At 43.7% G+C, this 18993-nt stretch overlaps 1 protein-coding gene across 2 annotated transcripts in view; it reads left to right on the top strand.

Annotated features, from left to right (window-relative positions):
- Positions 1 to 1669: 1669 nt before the first annotated feature.
- Positions 1670 to 18993, top strand: part of BCL2 (BCL2 apoptosis regulator) — a 182649-nt gene continuing 165325 nt past the window's right edge. The window contains exons 1-2 of one of the 2 annotated variants that reach the window (XM_030868121.2): positions 1670 to 2382; positions 2595 to 3444. In XM_030868121.2, the coding sequence (XP_030723981.1) occupies positions 2878 to 3444 (567 nt within the window). In that variant the 5' untranslated portion in view covers positions 1670 to 2382; positions 2595 to 2877. Of the gene's footprint in view, positions 2383 to 2594; positions 3467 to 18993 lie in introns of both variants that reach the window. The other variant, XM_060310727.1, reaches the window with a different exon arrangement.

The raw sequence follows: 18993 nt of genomic DNA, 5'->3' as shown, positions 1-18993 counted from the left end.
ATTTGATAAAATGAAGAAATGAAAATAATTTGCCGTGCTTATTTTGCCACAGAATGAATGCTTTGATTTTAGACTAGGAAAGAGACAAAATATAGTGTGAGAACATATTTGTACACATGGCAGTACTCACTTGTCATGTTTCTATGACCTCAACAGGCCAGTGTCCCTATATGTTTGTACTTGAGTCCTATTAGGTGAGCCGCCGTGCTAATTTTTTCCTGGCACTTTATTTGTCAGACTCTTGGAGATAAAAATAAACACATGCAACTTGTTTGCCCTATGTGCTTTTCTCCTGGGAGCTATTCATCCTGGTGAATTTTTTATGAAAAATGTGTACATATGTATGTGTAATATATAGGTTTGTGTATGTATAGATAACTCGAGAAGGTGCGAACATCTAAGATTGGCTGCTAGGCGACCGCGGAGGCCTTTAGAAACCCACCCACCCTGGCTGGGGGTCTGCGGGCCTGAAAGTTGCCCTGTAGCCCCCAGTGGCGTCCAGCCCTCACCCAGTGCCGAAATTGTTAGGAGCAGAGGAAAAGCATTTACTTAACCACTCGAAAGGCCTTGGTATCCCTCACTAAGCCCTCGGCCGCGCCACTGAGAGCTCTGTGTGGCCTCGGTCACGCATGGTGTCTCCGGAGTGTATGTTGTGCGTGGACACCTAGGAAGCAGCTTGCACGTAAACACGATGCTTGGGGCTTCCCTCGCGGATGAACGTGCAGCGTCGCCTCTCTTGATGGGAGGGCAGCGCTGAGGCCCCTGGTAACACGATGTGTGGACACACACACACACACACACACACACACACGCACACACCGCGCGCGCGCACGGCTAGAAACGGTCGAAGTCCTTGGTAACACGATGTGTGGACGCGGACACACACACACACACACACACACCCCGCGCGCGCACGGCTAGGAAGGGTCGAAGCGATTCCCGGCGCTCTTCCAGCTCTTTTTTTGTCGGCGTCCCCCCCAGCTCCTGGCCCCGGCAGCGTGCGGCTCCCCGGGCGCCCCCGGCCCCTCGCGGGCCCCGGAGACTCCGAGCGCGCGCCGGGCCCGCCGCAGGCCCGACGAGGCCCCTGGCACACCCACCGCGCCGCGGCCGCGCGGGAGGCCTGCGCCGCCCGCGCCACCCACCGGCCGGGCCCAGCGGGCGGGCGCAGCGGGCGGGGGCCGTCCCGGGCGCTCCCTCCCCGGCCGCGGGCCTGCGCGCCATGAGTCCCCGGCGGGGCGCGCCACTCCCGGGCCGGCCGCGGCTCCTTTAACCCGGCAAGGGGAGCGGGGCGGAGGGGGCGGAGGGGGCGGCGGGGCGGCACCGAGGAGGGCTCTTTCTTTCTTCTTTTTTTGAATGAACCGTGTGACGTACGAACAGGAAACCAGTCGGTTCGAGAGGAGAATGAAGAGGCCAGGCCCCCCCGCGCCGCGCCCGCCCCCTTCCTCCTCGCGCCCGCCCCCGCCCCCGCCCGCCGCGCTCCCGCCCGTCGCTCTCGGTTTCCCCGCCGAGCCGCCGCCGCCGCCGCAGCCGCCAGCGAAGGTGCCGGGCGCCGGGCCCTCCCCGCCGGCGCGGCCGTCATCGCCCGGAGCGGGTGCGCGGCGGGAGCGCGGGGGAGGCGGGCGCCGCCAGCGCCGCCGCGCAGGACAGGAGGAGGAGAAAGGGTGCGCAGCCCGGAGGCGGGGTGCGCCGGTGGGGTGCAGCGGAAGAGGGGGTCCAGGGGGGAGAACTTCGTAGCAGTCATCCTTTTTAGGAAAAGAGGGAAAAAATAAAGCCCTCCCCCACCACGTCCTTCTCCCCAGCCCTCGCCGCACCACACACAGCGCGGGCTTCTCGCGCTCGGCACCGGCGGGCCGGGCGCGTCCAGCCTTCATTTATCAAGCAGCTTTTCGGAAAATGCATTCGCTGTTCGGAGTTTAATCAGAGGAGGATTCCTGCCCCCGTCCCCTGCTCGTCCACCGGCCCCCGGTCCCTGTCTCTCTCCTGTGGAGGCGTGAAGCGGTCCCGCGGACAGAGATCCATGTCTGTGCTCGCGCGTGTGTGTGCGCGTGTAAATTGCCGAGAGGGGGAAAATCACAGGACTTCTGCAAATACTGGACTGAAAATTGTAATTCATCTGCCGCCGCCGCTGCCTTTCTTTGCTCGTGCTCTTGAGATCTCCGGTTGGGATTCCTACGGATTGACATTTCTGTGAAGAAGTCTGGGAATCAAACTGGAAATTCTCCTAATTTTTACACCCTCCGCCCCCAACTCCTGATTCATTTGGAAGTTTCACAGCAGCTATCACTGGAGAGTTCTGAAGATTGATGGAATCTTTGCCTTATGCATTTGTTTTCACAGAAAAGGAAACTTGACAGAGGATCATGCTGTCCTGAAAAAATACAAGTAAGTTCTTTGCACAGGAAATGGGTTTCATGTAACTTTCAGTGGAAACAGTTGAGATTTTAACTTTAAGTGCATTTGAGTAAGTTTAATTTCCAGGCAGTTTATTATATTATTTTCAGGTGTGTAACTTGTAGTGTGTGTGCCCTGCTTTCACCCACTGTATAAAGGGAAATGCACCTGATTTTGACTGATTAGTTTTTTTAACCTTTCAGCATCACGGAGGAAGTAGACTGATATTAACAATAATTAATAATGTGCCTCATGAAATAAAGATCCGAAAGGAATTTAAATAAAAATTTCCTGCATCTCATGCCAAGAGGGAAACACCAGAATCAAGTGTTCCGCATGACTGAAGACACCCCCTCATCCAAGAATGCAAAGCACATCCAATAAAATAGCTGGATTATAACTATTCTTCTCTCGTGCGGGGCCGTGGGGCGGGAAGCGGGGGCGAGAGGTGCTGTTGGTACCCGGCTGCTTTTCCGTGGGGGAAGGATGGCGCACGCTGGGAGAACAGGGTATGATAACCGGGAGATAGTGATGAAGTACATCCACTATAAGCTGTCGCAGAGGGGCTACGAGTGGGATGCCGGAGTCGCGGGCGCCACGTCCCCGGGGGCCGCCCCCGCGCCGGGCATCTTCTCCTCCCAGCCTGGGAGCACCCCAGCGCCATCCAGGACCTCCCCGCCGCCGCCCCAGACCGCTCCCGCCGCCCCCGCCGGGGGGCCTGCGCTCAGCCCCGTGCCACCTGTGGTCCACCTGACCCTGCGCCAGGCCGGTGATGATTTTTCTCGTCGCTACCGCCGCGACTTCGCCGAGATGTCCAGCCAGCTGCACCTGACGCCCTTCACCGCGAGGGGACGCTTTGCCACGGTGGTGGAGGAGCTCTTCAGGGATGGAGTGAACTGGGGGAGGATCGTGGCCTTCTTTGAGTTCGGTGGGGTCATGTGTGTGGAGAGCGTCAACCGGGAGATGTCCCCCCTGGTGGACAACATCGCCCTGTGGATGACTGAGTACCTGAACCGACACCTGCACACCTGGATCCAGGATAACGGAGGCTGGGTAGGTGCATGTCTGATTGAATGTGAGTCTGGGCTGGACCTCTCGGGTCTGTGATGCGGAGGTTGGAGTCTGGGTGGGCTACTGGGCCAAGGGAGACCGATGAGCCAATGAAATAATATCAGGGTTGTGGCCTCCCTCCCTCTTTCCCTGTACAGAGGTCTCCCTGCCAACCCAACTGTGATCATTGCTTCCCGGCAAAATTGTTTCCCTTGCTTGCCAGACATTGAGGTTCAAAGATCCAGCCTTTGCTGTTCAGTAGGATCTTGGGGTAAATGGCATCCCTTCAGGGTTTCTCAAACTGGGGGTCCAAGGATCCCCCTCATCACGGTACCTGGCCTGAGTAGCCTGTTGAAATGGGACATTTCAGGGACAACTCATAAACTAGATGCCAGGCTGGGCCCTGGCAATCCGCATCAGAAATAAGCTCCCCTGGGGGTTTCTTCTTTGTACTAAAATTTGAGAACCATCCAGTTGGAAGAGCAGACTCCCCCAGGGGACCAAGGGCATGCCTTTTCTGACTCACTTGGTAAGATCTACCCAAAGAGGAAAACCAGTGTAGCCCCTTTCCCTGGAACACCTGGATGTTTGTAAAGAGGTGAGCTGTGACAGAATTTGCGTTGGCTGCGTACCTTGTGTTCTATTTCTATAACTTGTGTGCGATTTTGAGGTTCACTGGAATTTTAGTATCTTCTACTTTTCACCACCTAGAATCCGCGTGATTTGGTGGTCCCCTCTGCTGGCAAAACTTGCATCTAGAGTATCTATATAAAGTGTAGAAGAATTGATTCGTAGCTGTGGATTCTCATGCTCTGGCTTTAGTTGAAGTGATTGATGCCTGTATTTTTGAAGAACATCTGTGAACTGTTTTTTTTCTGGTCCTGTTGTGCTAGATAGAGCCTCTATCATGTCGCCATAAAGTTCTTTTTGTGTGTGTGGTTCTTTGGGGGAGGGGTACAGATCCTAAGACTGAAGAAGTGTAATTGACATCTACACTTTATATCTGAAGTGATTAATTTGTGAAAAAGTGCAAGAGGAATTAATTCTTGTCTTTTAATCTGAAGAGCTGTCTTTGAAAAAGGATACAATTCGTGCTTCCTTTCACAGTCTCCAGGGAGAATTACTAATGTTATTATTTTATAGGACCTAACAGGAGCAAAAAGCTTAGAAGTCACTACAGGTGTATTCGATTTCAAGAAGCACGTTACATACTTTATTTACTACAGTTTACAAAGTGTGCTAATGGTAAGGGGCCAAAAAGAGAAAAGCCCAAGAAAAGTAGATGACTGACATGAACATCTGATCCCACTTGACCAAAGTTGACAAAATATTGATGCCACTGTTCAGTGTTTAAAAGTAAAACATCCCCGTTTAATCTCTAAAATTTAAATGCTTTTTGTGAATTGTTTGTTTTTCGAGATCTCATATTATCAGATCTTTAGTAATTCTTGAAGAATTCAGTGAAGTGTGTAAAGAATAGTTTTGTTAAATGTTTGGTTAAGTAGGTGGTTTTATTTTTAACCACCATAACCAAAGAGGTAGGGACTTCCAGACGCCCAAAGGATCATTTTAAGACCAAAGTAGAACTAATATAACAGTTTGACTATTACATATTTTTGTGAAAATAATTTAAAAAATTTTCTTTCTAGTTGAAAGAAATCCATGGTGGTAACTGTCATGTGTCAAGTAATTTAGTAAAAAGATGGGAAATGGAGACATATGTTTATGATAGAAATTAAGATATAATCTTGATCTTTATTGTCGAGTTGTGGTATATTAACATCTCATAGAGTTGAATTTTCTTTTTAAGTGAAGGCTCACCTTTTCCTCCTTTCCAAATAGAGTTTTCTCAGTAGAGCCTATCTTTGTGGTCAACAGGTATCTGAGGTTGATAAATGTGGAGGCTACATTTTATGATGCCAAACCACAATGACGTACCGTAGAACATGATAAACTTTTTTTGGACAAAACCTCTTATAGTAAAAATAAATCATATAGAAGCACAAATAGCTGATGGTAAAATGTGTAGCTTTCAGGACAACCTATAGATGGATGACTAGGAAAGCAGAGGACTTTGGCACAAAAAAAAAAAGTATATATCAGGAAATGCAATCATAAGTGTCCACTTTGGAATCATAAAAGTGGTAGTACTCGAGAGCCTGACGCACTTCTCCTTTCAAAGGTGCATCATGAACCTACATTTTCATTTTGAGCACTTGGCATACAGACAGATTTTCCTCCAAATCTGCATCAATCAGTGTTGCATCTCTAATAATATGTTGCGTCTTGCAGTGTAAAGGACTCAGTAAGGATGGTAAAATTTCAGAAGAGAGCTAGCACATTCTTTTAACGTTGGACAATGTTGTACTTGTACTGTTTACAGGGCTTGGTGGATCAGCTCATCTACTGAATCTATTCTTACGGGGGCTTTAGATTCTAAGTCACATTTTTTTTCTTTGCTGCTGCTACTTCTGAGGCCGAGGAAACACAGTTTGCATTCCATGTTCCATAACTTGGAGAAAGCAGGGCCTTGGATGATAGGTGTCTGAGAGATGGTCCTAGAAGTCTACAAATTATATAAAGACTAAAGAAGAGTTGGCGGTGGAGTGGAGTATGGCTTTATTCCTAAGTCTGAATAAGGCTTCCAGAGGGAGGCAGGTCTAGATGTCTGAGACCCTGCCACTCCAAGTGTGGCTCAGGGACCAGCAGCCTGGGCGTCACCTGGGAGCTTCTTAGAGATGCAGAGTCTCAGGTCCCGCCCCAGAGCTTCTGAGTCAGAATCTGTGGTTCGCACGTCTACAGGTGTTTGTGTGCACGTGAGAGTTAGAGATGCTGGCTGCCCTCACCGACCATCGATTCTCGTGGACGCCTTTTAGGAAAAACGGCAATCTGGGATGGATGCTACAGTGTACCTTTCCAGTGGCCCCGTGGGTCCATAATATTACCTAGGATGCTGAATATTTCCCATGTGTCCGCTAGAGTGATCTGACCCTTGGAAGAAATAGACTGGAATGCAAGAGAGACAGGAGAGAAATTGTTATAAGCTCCATCCTCTCAAGAATGTTTTGCGTGGTAGCTATACAATTTGTGTTGGCATTACAGACCCCATGAAAGTAAGATAGCTTTTCTACTCCAGTTAAAGACAGGAAATTTAGCTCTTTTAATAGCTCCGTTTGGTATTATTTGATCCCCTTGTAACACAGTTCAAATTCTGTAAATGAGTTTAGGGGCCCTGAGACCGCTTCATGACCAAGGGGCTCTTGCAAGCAGAGGGTTGAGATTGGGGGAAGTTGATGGTGAATGAACATTGATCGCGCCCTCTGAACTGAGAAATGTGACAACATTTCGCTTCATGTCTTAGGAGAGAGTGAGATGTTTGACAGCTGCAAGAATGACATGCCGTAACGTGGATATTGGATTCATTCTGTTGATGACATGGTGGTGCGACTTCTTTTGTGTGTTTGTCATTTGGTCTTTGTGGTTTAGGAAGACAGGAACTTACTTCTCCACATCCAGTAGAGGTTGGCTTCCTTTTTATTAGTTGGTCAGCAAGCAGTTTCTCTTTTCTGTACATAGTCCACATCCACCCAAACGTTTGATTAACTGGAAAGCAATACTCTTCTCAGGCCAGTGTACAAAATACATGAAAAAACATCAGTTTTCTAGTGGCTGAGTTTCAGCTGCTTATAGCTAATTTTGGCAACAAAATGATAGGATTAAAAATAGCCTGAAGATGATCCAGTCTTAAATAATATATTTAATGATGAACTTTCCTTGGGAAAGTGCATCTCCCTGCCTGCTAAGAATCACATGACCCCTTTCAGTAATTTATTTTGTAGAGAAAGATACATTATTGCTCCTAGAGTTTGCAGTTATGTGCTGTTGAGCGATTGCTTTTGTAAAATTTTATAGTTCACTCAGTTCTCTTTTCTGTTTTAGGGCCTTTGTTGCTGTTTAATGTTGGTGGAAAACATGGCTTTCTTCTGTGCATCCTGTTACTTTTAGCTGTGCTTTCTAGTGAGAACTGATTGATCTCTTTAGCAATCCTTGATTGAACCGGTACATTTCAGAATTGCTAAATGTTATTAGGCTACACAGCACACCAGGTAACAGAAAGCCACAGATTTTTTTTTTTTTTTTAGCCAAACTCTTAAATAGTTTTTCTTTATCTCGACTCCCAGTCCTAGTCAGCTTTTTGGAGGATGATAAACCGACTCATAAAGCAGGTGTGCGGTGCTGTGTGTATTAATGGTGGTCTCTCCCACTCAGCACGTCCCCGCACCCATTTCTGAGGTCATCCATCGTGTCTTCGCCAAGACTTTAGCAAAGCAGTATTTCAGCAGAAGTGCATTTGTGCTGCAAAAACAACACTGTATTTGTAGTGTGCAAGTAAAAAGGTTTTTTTTTTTCCTCACAGAGATATATCGTATTTGAGGTTCAATTCAAACAAAATCAGTGCTTGACGTTGAAACGTGGTTAACGATGAGAGTCAGCCAAGGACGGAGACAGTTATTCAACAAACATGACTGCAAGTCTTCTATGTGCCCGGCCCTGGGTTAGTTTGGGGGTCCAGGGAGGAAGGCTTTTCCCCTGCTCTGGATGCCCTCACAGACCAGGGCTGGAGATGTCGTCGTGAACTCAGTTGCCACACAGCCTGATAAAATGATTCTAAACTCTCAGATTTAGAGGGAAAAAGAAGAAACAAAACAAAACAAAACAAAACCCTAAGGATGTGTTATTTTGCATACACTTCAATCTTTGTCTGAAAAAGTTATTTCTAACCATATGGTTGTTCATGTGTGCATTAGGCCTGATTTAACTAGGAAGAGAAATATAGATGATTTAAAAAATACTGTGTTACACGGACGTACGCTTAAGAGAACTGAAAGGCAGGGGGAGTTCCCTTGGTAAATATTTACCCATTAGGTGCTCTTTCTACATATTATGAAGACTTAATAAACACTAGCCTGCAGTTTTTAAAGTATTTCATTAATATTTCTTTTTTGGTAAAAGACACCCGAGACTCTGATGAGGTTGATTAGAATAGATTAATTTGAAGAACTATCTTTCTTAAATCATTCTGGCATGCAGACAAGTCCAAGTCGATTTGAACCAGAACAGGGGAGAGATTAAAACAAAACCTTTTGTTTTGGTTTGGTTTTAGGTTCTAGCACTGTTCTGTTTATTAAGAGGCTTCTCTTCCAAAACGCTACTTAGAGAAATTCCTAGTCCACTGAGACATTTGTGTTCCTGAAGAGCAGGTGTTTACCATCTAACATCTTTTATGCGTGGTCCTCTTTCTCTAAATGGAGGTTGTTAAACTTTTGAAGTTACGACAAAGCCATTTTCATTTCTAAAAGTATTTTCGTAGATTGCTGCGTGTTCTGATCTGTGCTCGATTTTGTAGTGCCAACACGATTTCTCTGCTCTTTATTTGCCAGACAAAAGATAAACCCAGCTGTCCTTCAGTGAGAATGATGACGGAATGATTGTTTCTCCAAAGCCGTGTGGGCTTTCTCGCCCGGGACCCTCCCCACTCCCGCCAACCTCCATCACTGACCCCTACCTGCCCATCACCCCACCACAGGGAGACCTTCAAGGGGTAGCTCCTTGTCACCTTGCAACATGTTAAGGGTGGGATTCACCTGAAGGAAAGAGCATTATGTCTAGATAACCAGCAAGAGGGGGCAGAAAAGGGGTCTGCCCAAGCTGGAATATTATAACCCTTACTCCAATCTTGCTAGAGGTAACCGGGCAAGGAAAAATTCTGTCATCAGATATGATGCTTTCCCTCCAGAGATCATAAATTCCAACGCTGTGCAGGGAAAACATAGAATCTGCTGGAAGAGTTTGTACTAGCTCTGATCTCTGCAATGTGAGAGTAGAGTGAGGGTTATACTCTAGCCTTAGATAAAGTTTGACTAACTAAACAACTAAAATAGCTTATACTAAAGATTACTTCCCCAAACGCCCTCTTAAACACGTTAGAAAGAGAATCTCCCTGACATGCTGGCATGGCCATTGGTAGCAGTTACAAAAGCACTAAGGGCTACTTGGCTGATTTTCTTAGGCGATGGACCAGATTCTACGAGCAATTTCACTGGCATCAGTATTTCCATTCTGCTCCTTGTTTTGCCTTCAGAATTTCAGGGATGGAGCCATATCCCATTTTTAGTTAATAATTGGCTAATCAGCTCTCTGGAGCTTCAGCGTAATGAGTCAGAAGCTTATGACTGCCCCCACTCTCCTTCCTACTCTGTCTCCTGAAACTAGCCCAAGGACCCACTGGGTCAAGTGAAGCTTAAATTTTCCAAGGGAGATTTTACCATTGAGACCAATACATCTTTCTTGTGACAGTTCCAATGACTGTATTTCTCTATTTTTTAACTGTCTTTTCTTAAGCTGGGAAAGAATATGGAGAGTTTATGACTTCTAATGCTTGGAGCACCAAACAAGGCATGAATGTTGCAGGTTGGCTTTTCTTGACTTTTTCTAACTCTTCTACACAAATACTAAGATTTCTTCTGCTTTACAGTACGATGAATGTCATACCTATGTATTACCTTTGAAATTCAATTGCAGCCGAATATTCTACTGAGATGCATTAGAATTTTCAAAGGGAATATGGGACAAAAACTTAGTCTTCTTAGTTCAGTGCCTTCTTACAATTAGCATAGGAATAAAATTAATTACAAATTATATCATCATCTTTACATATTGATATTTTATCTCTTTGGAAAAAAAGAAAGTCTATAAAGGATGCCAGTTGGCACCTGTAAGTCTAAAATTTCAGGACTATCTCCTAACTGTTTTCCTTTTTTTTTAACATCTTTATTGGAGTATAATTGCTTTACAATGGTGTGTTAGTTTCTGCTGTATAACAAAGTGAATCAGCTATACGTATACATATATCCCCATATCCCCTCCCTCTTGTGTCTCCCTCCCACCCTCCCTATCCCACCCCTCTAGGTGGTCACAAAGCACCGAGCTGACCTCCTTGTGCTGTGCAGCTGCATTCTACTAGCTAGCTATTTTACATTTGGTAGTGTATATATGTCCATGCCACTCTCTCACTTTGTCCTAGCTTACCCTTCCCACTCCCTGTGTCCTCAAGTCCATTCTCTACGTCTGCGTCTTTATTCCTGTCCTGCCCCTAGGCTCCTCAGAACCTTTTTTTTTTTTTTTTAGATTCCATATATATGCGTTAGCATACGGTATTTGTTTTTCTCTTTCTGACTTACTTCACTCTGTATGACAGACTCTAGGTCCATCCACCTCACTACAGATAACTCAATTTCATTTCATTTTACGGCTGAGTAATATTCCATTGTATATAGGTGCCACATCTTCTTTATCCATTCATCTGTCAATGGACACTTAGGTTGCTTCCATGTCCCGGCTATTGTAAACAGAACTGCAATGAACATTGTGGTACATGACTCTTTTTGAATTATGGTTTTCTCAGGGTATATGCCCAGTAGTGACATTGCGGGGTCCTATGGTAGTTCTATTTTTAGTTTTTTTTTTTTTTTTTTTTTTTTTTTTTGCGGTACGCAGGCCTCTCACTGCCGTGGCCTCTCCCGTTGCGGAGCACAGGCTCCGGACGCGCAGGCTCAGGGGCCATGGCTCACGGGCCCAGCCGCTCTGCGGCATGTAGGATCTTCCCAGACCGGGGAACGAGCCACACATCCCCTGCATCGGCAGGCGGACTCTCAACCACTGCGCCACCAGGGAAGCCCTATTTTTAGTTTTTTAAGGAACCTCCATACTGTTCTCCATAGGGGCTGTATCAAGTTACATTCCCACCAACAGTGCAAGAGGGTTCCCTTTTCTCCGCACCCTCTCCAGCATTTATTGTTTGTAGATATTTTGATGATGGCCATTCTGACTGGTGTGAGGTGATACCTTATTGTAGATTTGATTTGCATTTCTCTAATGATTAGTGATGTTGAGCATCTCTTCATGTGTTTGTTGGCAATCTGGATATCTTTGGAGAAATGTCTATTTAGGTCTTCTGCCCATTTTGGGATTGGGTTGTTTGTTTTTTTGATATTCAGGTGCATGAGCTGCTTGTAAATGTTGGAGATTAATCCTTTGTCAGTTGCTTCAGTTGCAAATATTTTCTCCCATTCTGAGGGTTGTCTTTTCATCTTATTTATGGTTTCCTTTGCTGTGCAAAAGGTTTTAAGTTTCATTAGGTCCTATTTGTTTATTTTTGTTTTTATTTCCATTTCTTTAGGAGGTGGGTCAAAAAGGATCTTGCTGTGATTTATGTCATAGAGTATTCTGCCTGTGTTTTGCTCTAAGAGTTTTGTAGTGTCTGGCCTTACATTTAGGTCTTTAATCCATTTTGAGTTTATTTTTGGGTGTGGTGTTAGGGAGTGTTCTAATTTCATTCTTTTACATGTAGCTGTCCAGTTTTCCCAGCACCACTTGTTGAAGAGGCTGTCTTTTCACTATTGTATATTCTTGCATCCCTTATCAAAGATAAGGTGACCATATGTGCGTGGGTTTATCTCTGGGCTTTCTATCCTGTTCCATTGATCTATATTTCTGTTTTTGTGCCAGTACCATACTGTTTTGATTACTGTAGCTTTTTAGTATAGTCTGAAGTCAAGGAGCCTGATTCCTCCAGCTCTGTTTTCCTTTCTCAAGCTTGCTTTGGCTATTCGGGGTCTTTTGTGTTTCCATACAAATTGTGACATTTTTTGTTCTAGTTCTGTGAAAAATGCCAGTGGTAGTTTGATAGGGATTGCATTGAATCTGTAGATTGCTTTGGGTAGTATAGTCATTTTCACGATATTGATTCTTCCAATCCAAGAACATGGTATATCTCTCCGTCTGTTTGTATCATCTTTAATTTCTTTCATCAGTGTCTTATAATTTTTTGCATTCAAGCCTTTTGTCTCCTTAGGTAGGTTTATTCCTGGATATTTTATTCTTTTTGTTGCAGTGGTAAATGGGAGTGTTCCCTTAATTTCTCTTTCAGATTTTTCATCATTAGTGTATAGGAATGCAAGAGATTTCTGTGCATTAATTTTGTCTCCTGCTACTTTACCACATTCATTGATTAGCTCTAGTGCTTTTCTGGTAGCATCGTTAGGATTCTCTATGTATAGTATCATGTCATCTGCAAACAGTGACAGCTTTACTTCTTTTCCAATTTGGATTCCTTTTATTTATTTTTCTTCTCTGATTGCTGTGGCTAAAACTTCCAAAACTATGTTGAATAATAACGGTGAGAGTGGACAGCCTTGTCTTGTTCCTGATCTTAGAGGGAATGGTATCAGTTTTTCACCATTGAGAACGATGTTGGCTGTGGATTTGTCATATATGGCCTTTACTATATTCAGGTAAATTCCCTCTGTGCCTACTTTCTGGAGGGTTTCTATCATAAATGGATGTTGAATTTTGTCAAAAGCTTTCTCTGCATCTCTTGAGATGATCATATGGTTTTTCTCCTTTAATTTGTTAATATGGTGTATCATGTTGATTGATTTTCATATATTGAAGAATCCTTGTATTCCTGGGATAAACCCCACTTGATCATGGTGTATGATCCTTTTAATATGCTGTTGGATTCTGTTTGCTAGTATTTTGTTGAGGATTTTTGCATCTATGTTCATCAGTGATATTGGCCTGTAGCTTTCTTTCTTTGTGACATCTTTGTCTGGTTTTGGTATCAGAGTGATGATGGCCTCATAGAATGAGTTTGAGAGTGTTCCTCTCTGTTCTATATTTTGAAAGAGTTTGAGAAGGATAGGTGTTAGCTCTTCTCTAAATGTTTGATAGAATTCTCCTGTGAAGCCATCTGGTCCTGGGCTTTTGTTTGTTGGAAGATTTTTAAACACAGTCTCAATTTCAGTGCTTGTTTATTCTGTTTATTCCTTGTTCAGCCTCAGAAGGTTGTGCTTTTCTAAGAATTTGTCCATTTCTTCCACGTTGTCCATTTTATTGGCATAGAGCTGCTTGTAGTAATCTTTCATGATCCTTTGTATTTCTGCAGTGTCAGTTGTTACTTCTCCTTTTTCATTTCTAATTCTGTTGATTTGAGTGTTCTCCCTTTTTTTCTTGATGAGTCTGGCTAATAGTTTATAAATTTTGTTTTTCTTCTCAAAGAACCATCTTTTAATTTTATTGATCTTTGCTATTGTTTCCTTCATTTCTTTTTCATTTATTTCTGATCTGATCTTTATGATTTCTTTCCTTCTGCTAACTTTGGGGCTTTTTTGTTCTTCTTTCTCTAATTGCTTTAGGTATAAGGTTAGGTTGTTTATTTGAGATGTTTCTTGTTTCTTGAGGTAGGATTGTATTACTATAAACTTCCCTCTGAGAACTGTTTTTGCTGCATCCCATAGGTTTTGGGTCGTCGTGTTTTCATTGTCATTTGTTTCTGGGTATTTTTTTATTTTCTCTGATTTCTTCAGTGATCTCTTGGTTATTTAGTAGTGTATTGTTTAGCCTCCATGTGTTTGTTATTTTTACAGATTTTTTCCTGCAGTTGATACCTAGTCTCATAGCGTTGTGGTCCGAAAAGATACTTGATACGATTTCAATTTTCCCAAATTTACCAAGGCTTGATTTGTGACCCAAGATATGATCTATCCTGGAGAATGTTCCATGAGCAATTGAGAAGAAAGTGTATTCTGTTGTTTTTGGTTGGAATGTCCTATAAATAGCAATTAAATCCATCTTGTTTAATGTATCATTTAATGCTTGTGTTTCCTTATCTATTTTCATTTTGGATGATCTGTCCATTGGTGAAAGTGGGGTGTTAAAGGCCCCTACTATGATTGTGTTACTGTCGCTTTCCCCTTTTATGGCTGTTAGCATTTGCCTTATGTATTGAGGTGTTCCTATGTTGGGTGCATAAATATTTACAATTGTTCTATCTTCTTCTTGGATTGATACCTTGATCATTATGTAGTGTCCTTCTTAGTCTCTTGTAATAGTCTTTATTTTTAACTCTATTTTGTCTGATACAAGAATTGCTACTCCAGCTTTCTTTTGATTTCCATTTGCATGCAATATCTTTTTCCATCCCTTCACTTTCAGTCTGTATGTGTCCCTAGGTCTGAAGTGGGTCTCTTGTAGACAGCACATATATGGGTCTTGTTTTTGTATCCATTCAGCCAGTCTGTGTCTTTTGGTTGGGACATTTAATCCATTTACATTTAAGGTAGTTATCGATATGTACATTCCTATTACCATTTTCTTAATTGTTTTGGGTTTGTTATTGTAGGTCTTTTCCTTCTCTTGTGTTTCCTGCCTAGAGAAGTTTCTTTAGCGTTTGTTGTAAAGCTGGTTTGGTGGTGCTGAATTCTCTTAGCTTTTGCTTGTCTGTAAAGCTTTTGATTTCTCTGTTGAATCTGAATGAGATCCTTGCTGGGTAGAGTAATCTTGGTTGTAGGTTTTTCCCTTTCATCACTTTAAATATGTCCTGCCACTCCCTTCTGGCTTGCAGAGTTTCTGCTGAAAGATCAGCTGTTAACCTTATGGGGGTTCCCTTGTATTTTATTTGTTGTTTTTCCCTTGCTGCTTTTAATATTTTTTCTTTGTAGGTGATTTTTGATAGTTTGATTAATATGTGTTTTGGCATGTTTCTCCTTGGGTTTATACTGTATTGGACTCTCTGCGCTTCCTGGACTTGATATACTATTTCCTTTCCCATGTTAGGGAAGTTTTCAACTATAATCTCTTCAAATATTTTCTCAGTCCCTTTCTTCTTCTCTTCCTCTTCTGGGACCCCTATAATTCGAATGTTGGTGCATTTAATGTTGTCCCAGAGGTCTCTGAGACTGTCCTCAATTCTTTTCATTCTCTTTTCTTTATTCTGCTCTGTGGTCGTTATTTCCACTATTTTATTTTCCAGGTCACTTATCCGTTCTTCTGCCTCAGTTATTCTGTTATTGATTCCTTCTAGAGAATTTTTCATTTCACTTACTGTGTTGTTCATCACTGTTTGTTTGCTCATTAGTTCTTCTTGGTCCTTGTTAAATGTTTCTTGTATTTTCTCCATTCTATTTCCAAGATTTTGGATCATCTTTACTATCATTACTCTGAATTCTTTTTCAGGTAGACTGCCTATTTCCTCTTCATTTGTTAGGTCTGGTGGGTTTTTACCTTGCTCCTTCATCTGCTGTGTGTTTCTCTGTCTTCTCATTTTGCTTAATTTACTGTGCTTGGGGTCTCCTTTTTTCAGGCTGCAGGTTCGTAGTTCCTACTGTTTTTGGTGCCTGCCCCCAGTGGGTAAGGTTTGTTCAGTGGGTTGTGTCGGCTTCCTGGTGGAGGGGACTGGTGCCTGTGTTCTGGTGGATGAGGCTGGATCTTGTCTTTCTGGTGGGCAGGACCGCGTCCAGTGGTGTGTTTTGGGGTGTGTGTGATCTTATTATGATTTTAGGCAGCCTCTCTGCTAATGGGTGGGGTTGTGTTCCTGTCTTGCTAGTTGTTTGGCATAGGGTGTCTATTACTGTAGTTTGCTGGTCGTTGAGTGGAGCTGGGTCTCAGCATTGAGATGGAGATCTCTGGGAGAGCTTTTGCCATTTGATATTATGTGGAGCTGGGAGGTCTCCTGTAGACCAGTGTCCTGAACTCGGCTCTCCCACCTCAGAGGTACAGGCCTGACACCCCGCCAGAGCACCAAGACCCTGTCAGCCACACGGCCAGGTATGTGGGGAGTTTCTTGCCTTTGGGAAGTCTGACGTCTTCTGCCAGCATTTAGTAGGTGTTCTGTAGGAGTTGTTCCACGTGTAGATGTATTTCTGACGTATTTGTTGGGAGGAAGGTGATTGCCACGTCTTATTCCTCCGCCATCTTGAAAGTCTCTCCTAGCTATTTTCTTTATGAATTCCTGCTGGGATATGTGTCTATCTACCTCTCTCTCTCTCTCTCTCTCTCTCCCTCTCTCTTTTTCTCTCTCTCTTTTTCAAGCTGAAAACTTTTAGAGGTGGTTTGGAGCTATTTTCTAACAAAATTTTAAGTATAATGATGCACAGCCACTTACTAAATATTTAAGTGACAGTATAGGAAGAAAACGATGTGATAAGAATCTGCCTGCCAGTGCAGGGGCCCAGGTTCAAGCCCTGGTTCGGGAAGATCCCACATGCCATGGAGCAACTAAGCCCCTGTGCCACAACTACTGAGCCTGTGCTCTAGAGCCCATGAGTCACAACTACTGAGCCCGCGTGCCACAAGTACTGAAGCCTGTGTGCTTAGAGCCTGTGCTCCACAACGAGAAGCCACTGCAATGAGAAACCCGCGCACCGCAACCAAGAGTAGCCCCCGCTCACCTCAACTAGAGAGAGCGTGCATGCAGCAACGAAGACCCAATACAGCCATAAATAAACAAACAAACAAATAAATAATCCCTTCAAAAAAAAAAAAAAAAGGAGAAAACAATAAGAAGTCTTAATCAAGGAAAATGAGCAGTTGTTTGCAAATCTTAACCCCAAGGTGTTCCTAGCAACCAGGGCAGTGATGGGAATGGAAAGTATTATAAATATCTTGTTATTTTGTAGAGCATGCACACTACCTTTTTCCATTGAGAAAATGTTTATTGAGGGCCTACTATGTGCAAAGCTCTATGCCAGATGTTTCACTTGAGTGAAAAATGTGGACTTTAACCTTTGCCTCTAAGGAACTTGCCTACCAATAGTGAGACTAAGACAAGTACTGTGTAAAGTGCTGTAATCCTTTACACACTTTAGTGGACAGAGCGATCCAGGCCAGCTAGAAGGGGATCTGGAAGAGCTTTATGCAGGAGATAATAGTTGGGAGATATGGGGAGAGGGCATTCCAGGTAGCTGGGCTGGAGAGCAGGCAGGAATGCATGAGGCGTTGCTGGGGTCTGAGAGATCTCTGGTGAGATAAGACTGGCCCTAAGTTGAGAGGGTGGTGTTTAATTTGGTAGATGTTAAAAGGATATCGAAAGGGTTCTGGGACAAGGTGGGATGTGTGGGCTTGTGGAAGATTGACAATGACTGAGGCTGGACAGTGGGAGGCCAGGCAGGAAGTTGGAACCATGGCAGTGGGGGAATGGGGACAGGTGTGGGGGGCTGGTGGAGAAGTGGACCCAAAGGACTGAGAACAGATTGAACGTGAGAAATGAGGGAGGGCAAGAAGCAGAGGACACAAGTTCAAAACCCAGCTGGCTCAAAAAATGATACTGTCCTTCAGAGAGAAAGGAAAGATAAGAACAATGACTGTTCTGTGGGATACACGTGATGAACTAATTTGGACATTTTCAGCTTGAGCTCCCAATAGGATATCCAAGTGGGAATGCCCAACAGCAGTTGGTCTAAGGATCTAGAAGAGAGAAGTTGGGACAGGAATACTCTATGCCTTTTCCCCAGACCATGTAGATTTCCCATTTTCCTCTTTATTTCCAAAAGTGGTCCTAGCTGCCCCTGCTGATTCTACCTTCTTTTATTACTGCTGTTTCTACACCGCCTTTTCCCCAAAGTCCTCTGAGGACTACTGTGGATTGAATGAAGGTGAATTAACTTGAAGTTTTACTGTTCAGATCTTGATTCCCCACAACCAGTTTGCCTGCTTAAAAGATAATTCACCTTGAGTCAGATTAGTGTCGTTTCAACCTCCTAATAGTGTCCTCCCTTTGTAGGGGTCTTAAACAGTCAAGGTTTTGTCTTTCACTGGCACTTCCTTACTTAATACAATAGTCCTGGGACTTCCCTGGCGGTCCAGTGGTAAAGACTCCGAGGTTCCACTGCAGGGGGCGTGGGTTCGATCCCTGGTCGGGGAACTAAGATCTCACATGCCGAGTGCCGCAGCCAAAATATAAATAAATAAATAAAAATAGTCCTCCTATTTCATTTAACCTGCACCCAGCATAGTAGATAATAGGTGCACAGAATGATTGTTGATTGAATAAAGGATTATGATCACTTTGGAAATCAAACTCACCCTAACCAACTAATGTCCCACCCCACTTATTAGATAGAGTATGTGTCCCACTCTATAACATCCCATTATAGGGACATATGTGTTCCAAATGTCCCATCCCACTGATCCGTTAATATTTAGTAGCAATGAACAAAGAAAAATAGCTGAAGTATTTTGATTTCATCCTTCACCATTGAATTGAAAAAGTTTGTCATTCATACCTGAAAAGGAATCTTCTAGATGTTGTTTTATAATAAACATTCAACTTTCATGAAAGTCCTTAATGCTAATGTTAGAGACTAGCCCATTGATTGTCACATTGTTTCTGTTTATACAAAAAATACATGCACACAGTCTGCATATATGTGTGCAGTTGCTCTCAATTCTCGTGTTTCTCGTCTCAGGCCCAGTTCAGACAGTCAAAGTCTTGACATCTAAAATTATTCATTATTTTTTTATCTTATCATTAAAAATAGCAGGGCTTGTTCATGGTTCTCACGGTGGAGACAAAGTGGTTTTTCCTCTCTTATTATTGTTGTAGCTAAAGTATAAAAGAACTATAGCATAAAAGTCACAAGGATAAATGGTCCCCTAGTTATTCTCCCCTAAAAACAAGCAGCCATTACAAGGTGGGAGTCGGTGCAGCTCAGT

The sequence above is a fragment of the Globicephala melas genome, chromosome 13 (assembly GCF_963455315.2).
Source record: "Globicephala melas chromosome 13, mGloMel1.2, whole genome shotgun sequence".
In the NCBI taxonomy this organism is placed as follows: domain Eukaryota; kingdom Metazoa; phylum Chordata; class Mammalia; order Artiodactyla; family Delphinidae; genus Globicephala; species Globicephala melas.
This window is presented reverse-complemented; position numbering and strand designations above follow the sequence as displayed.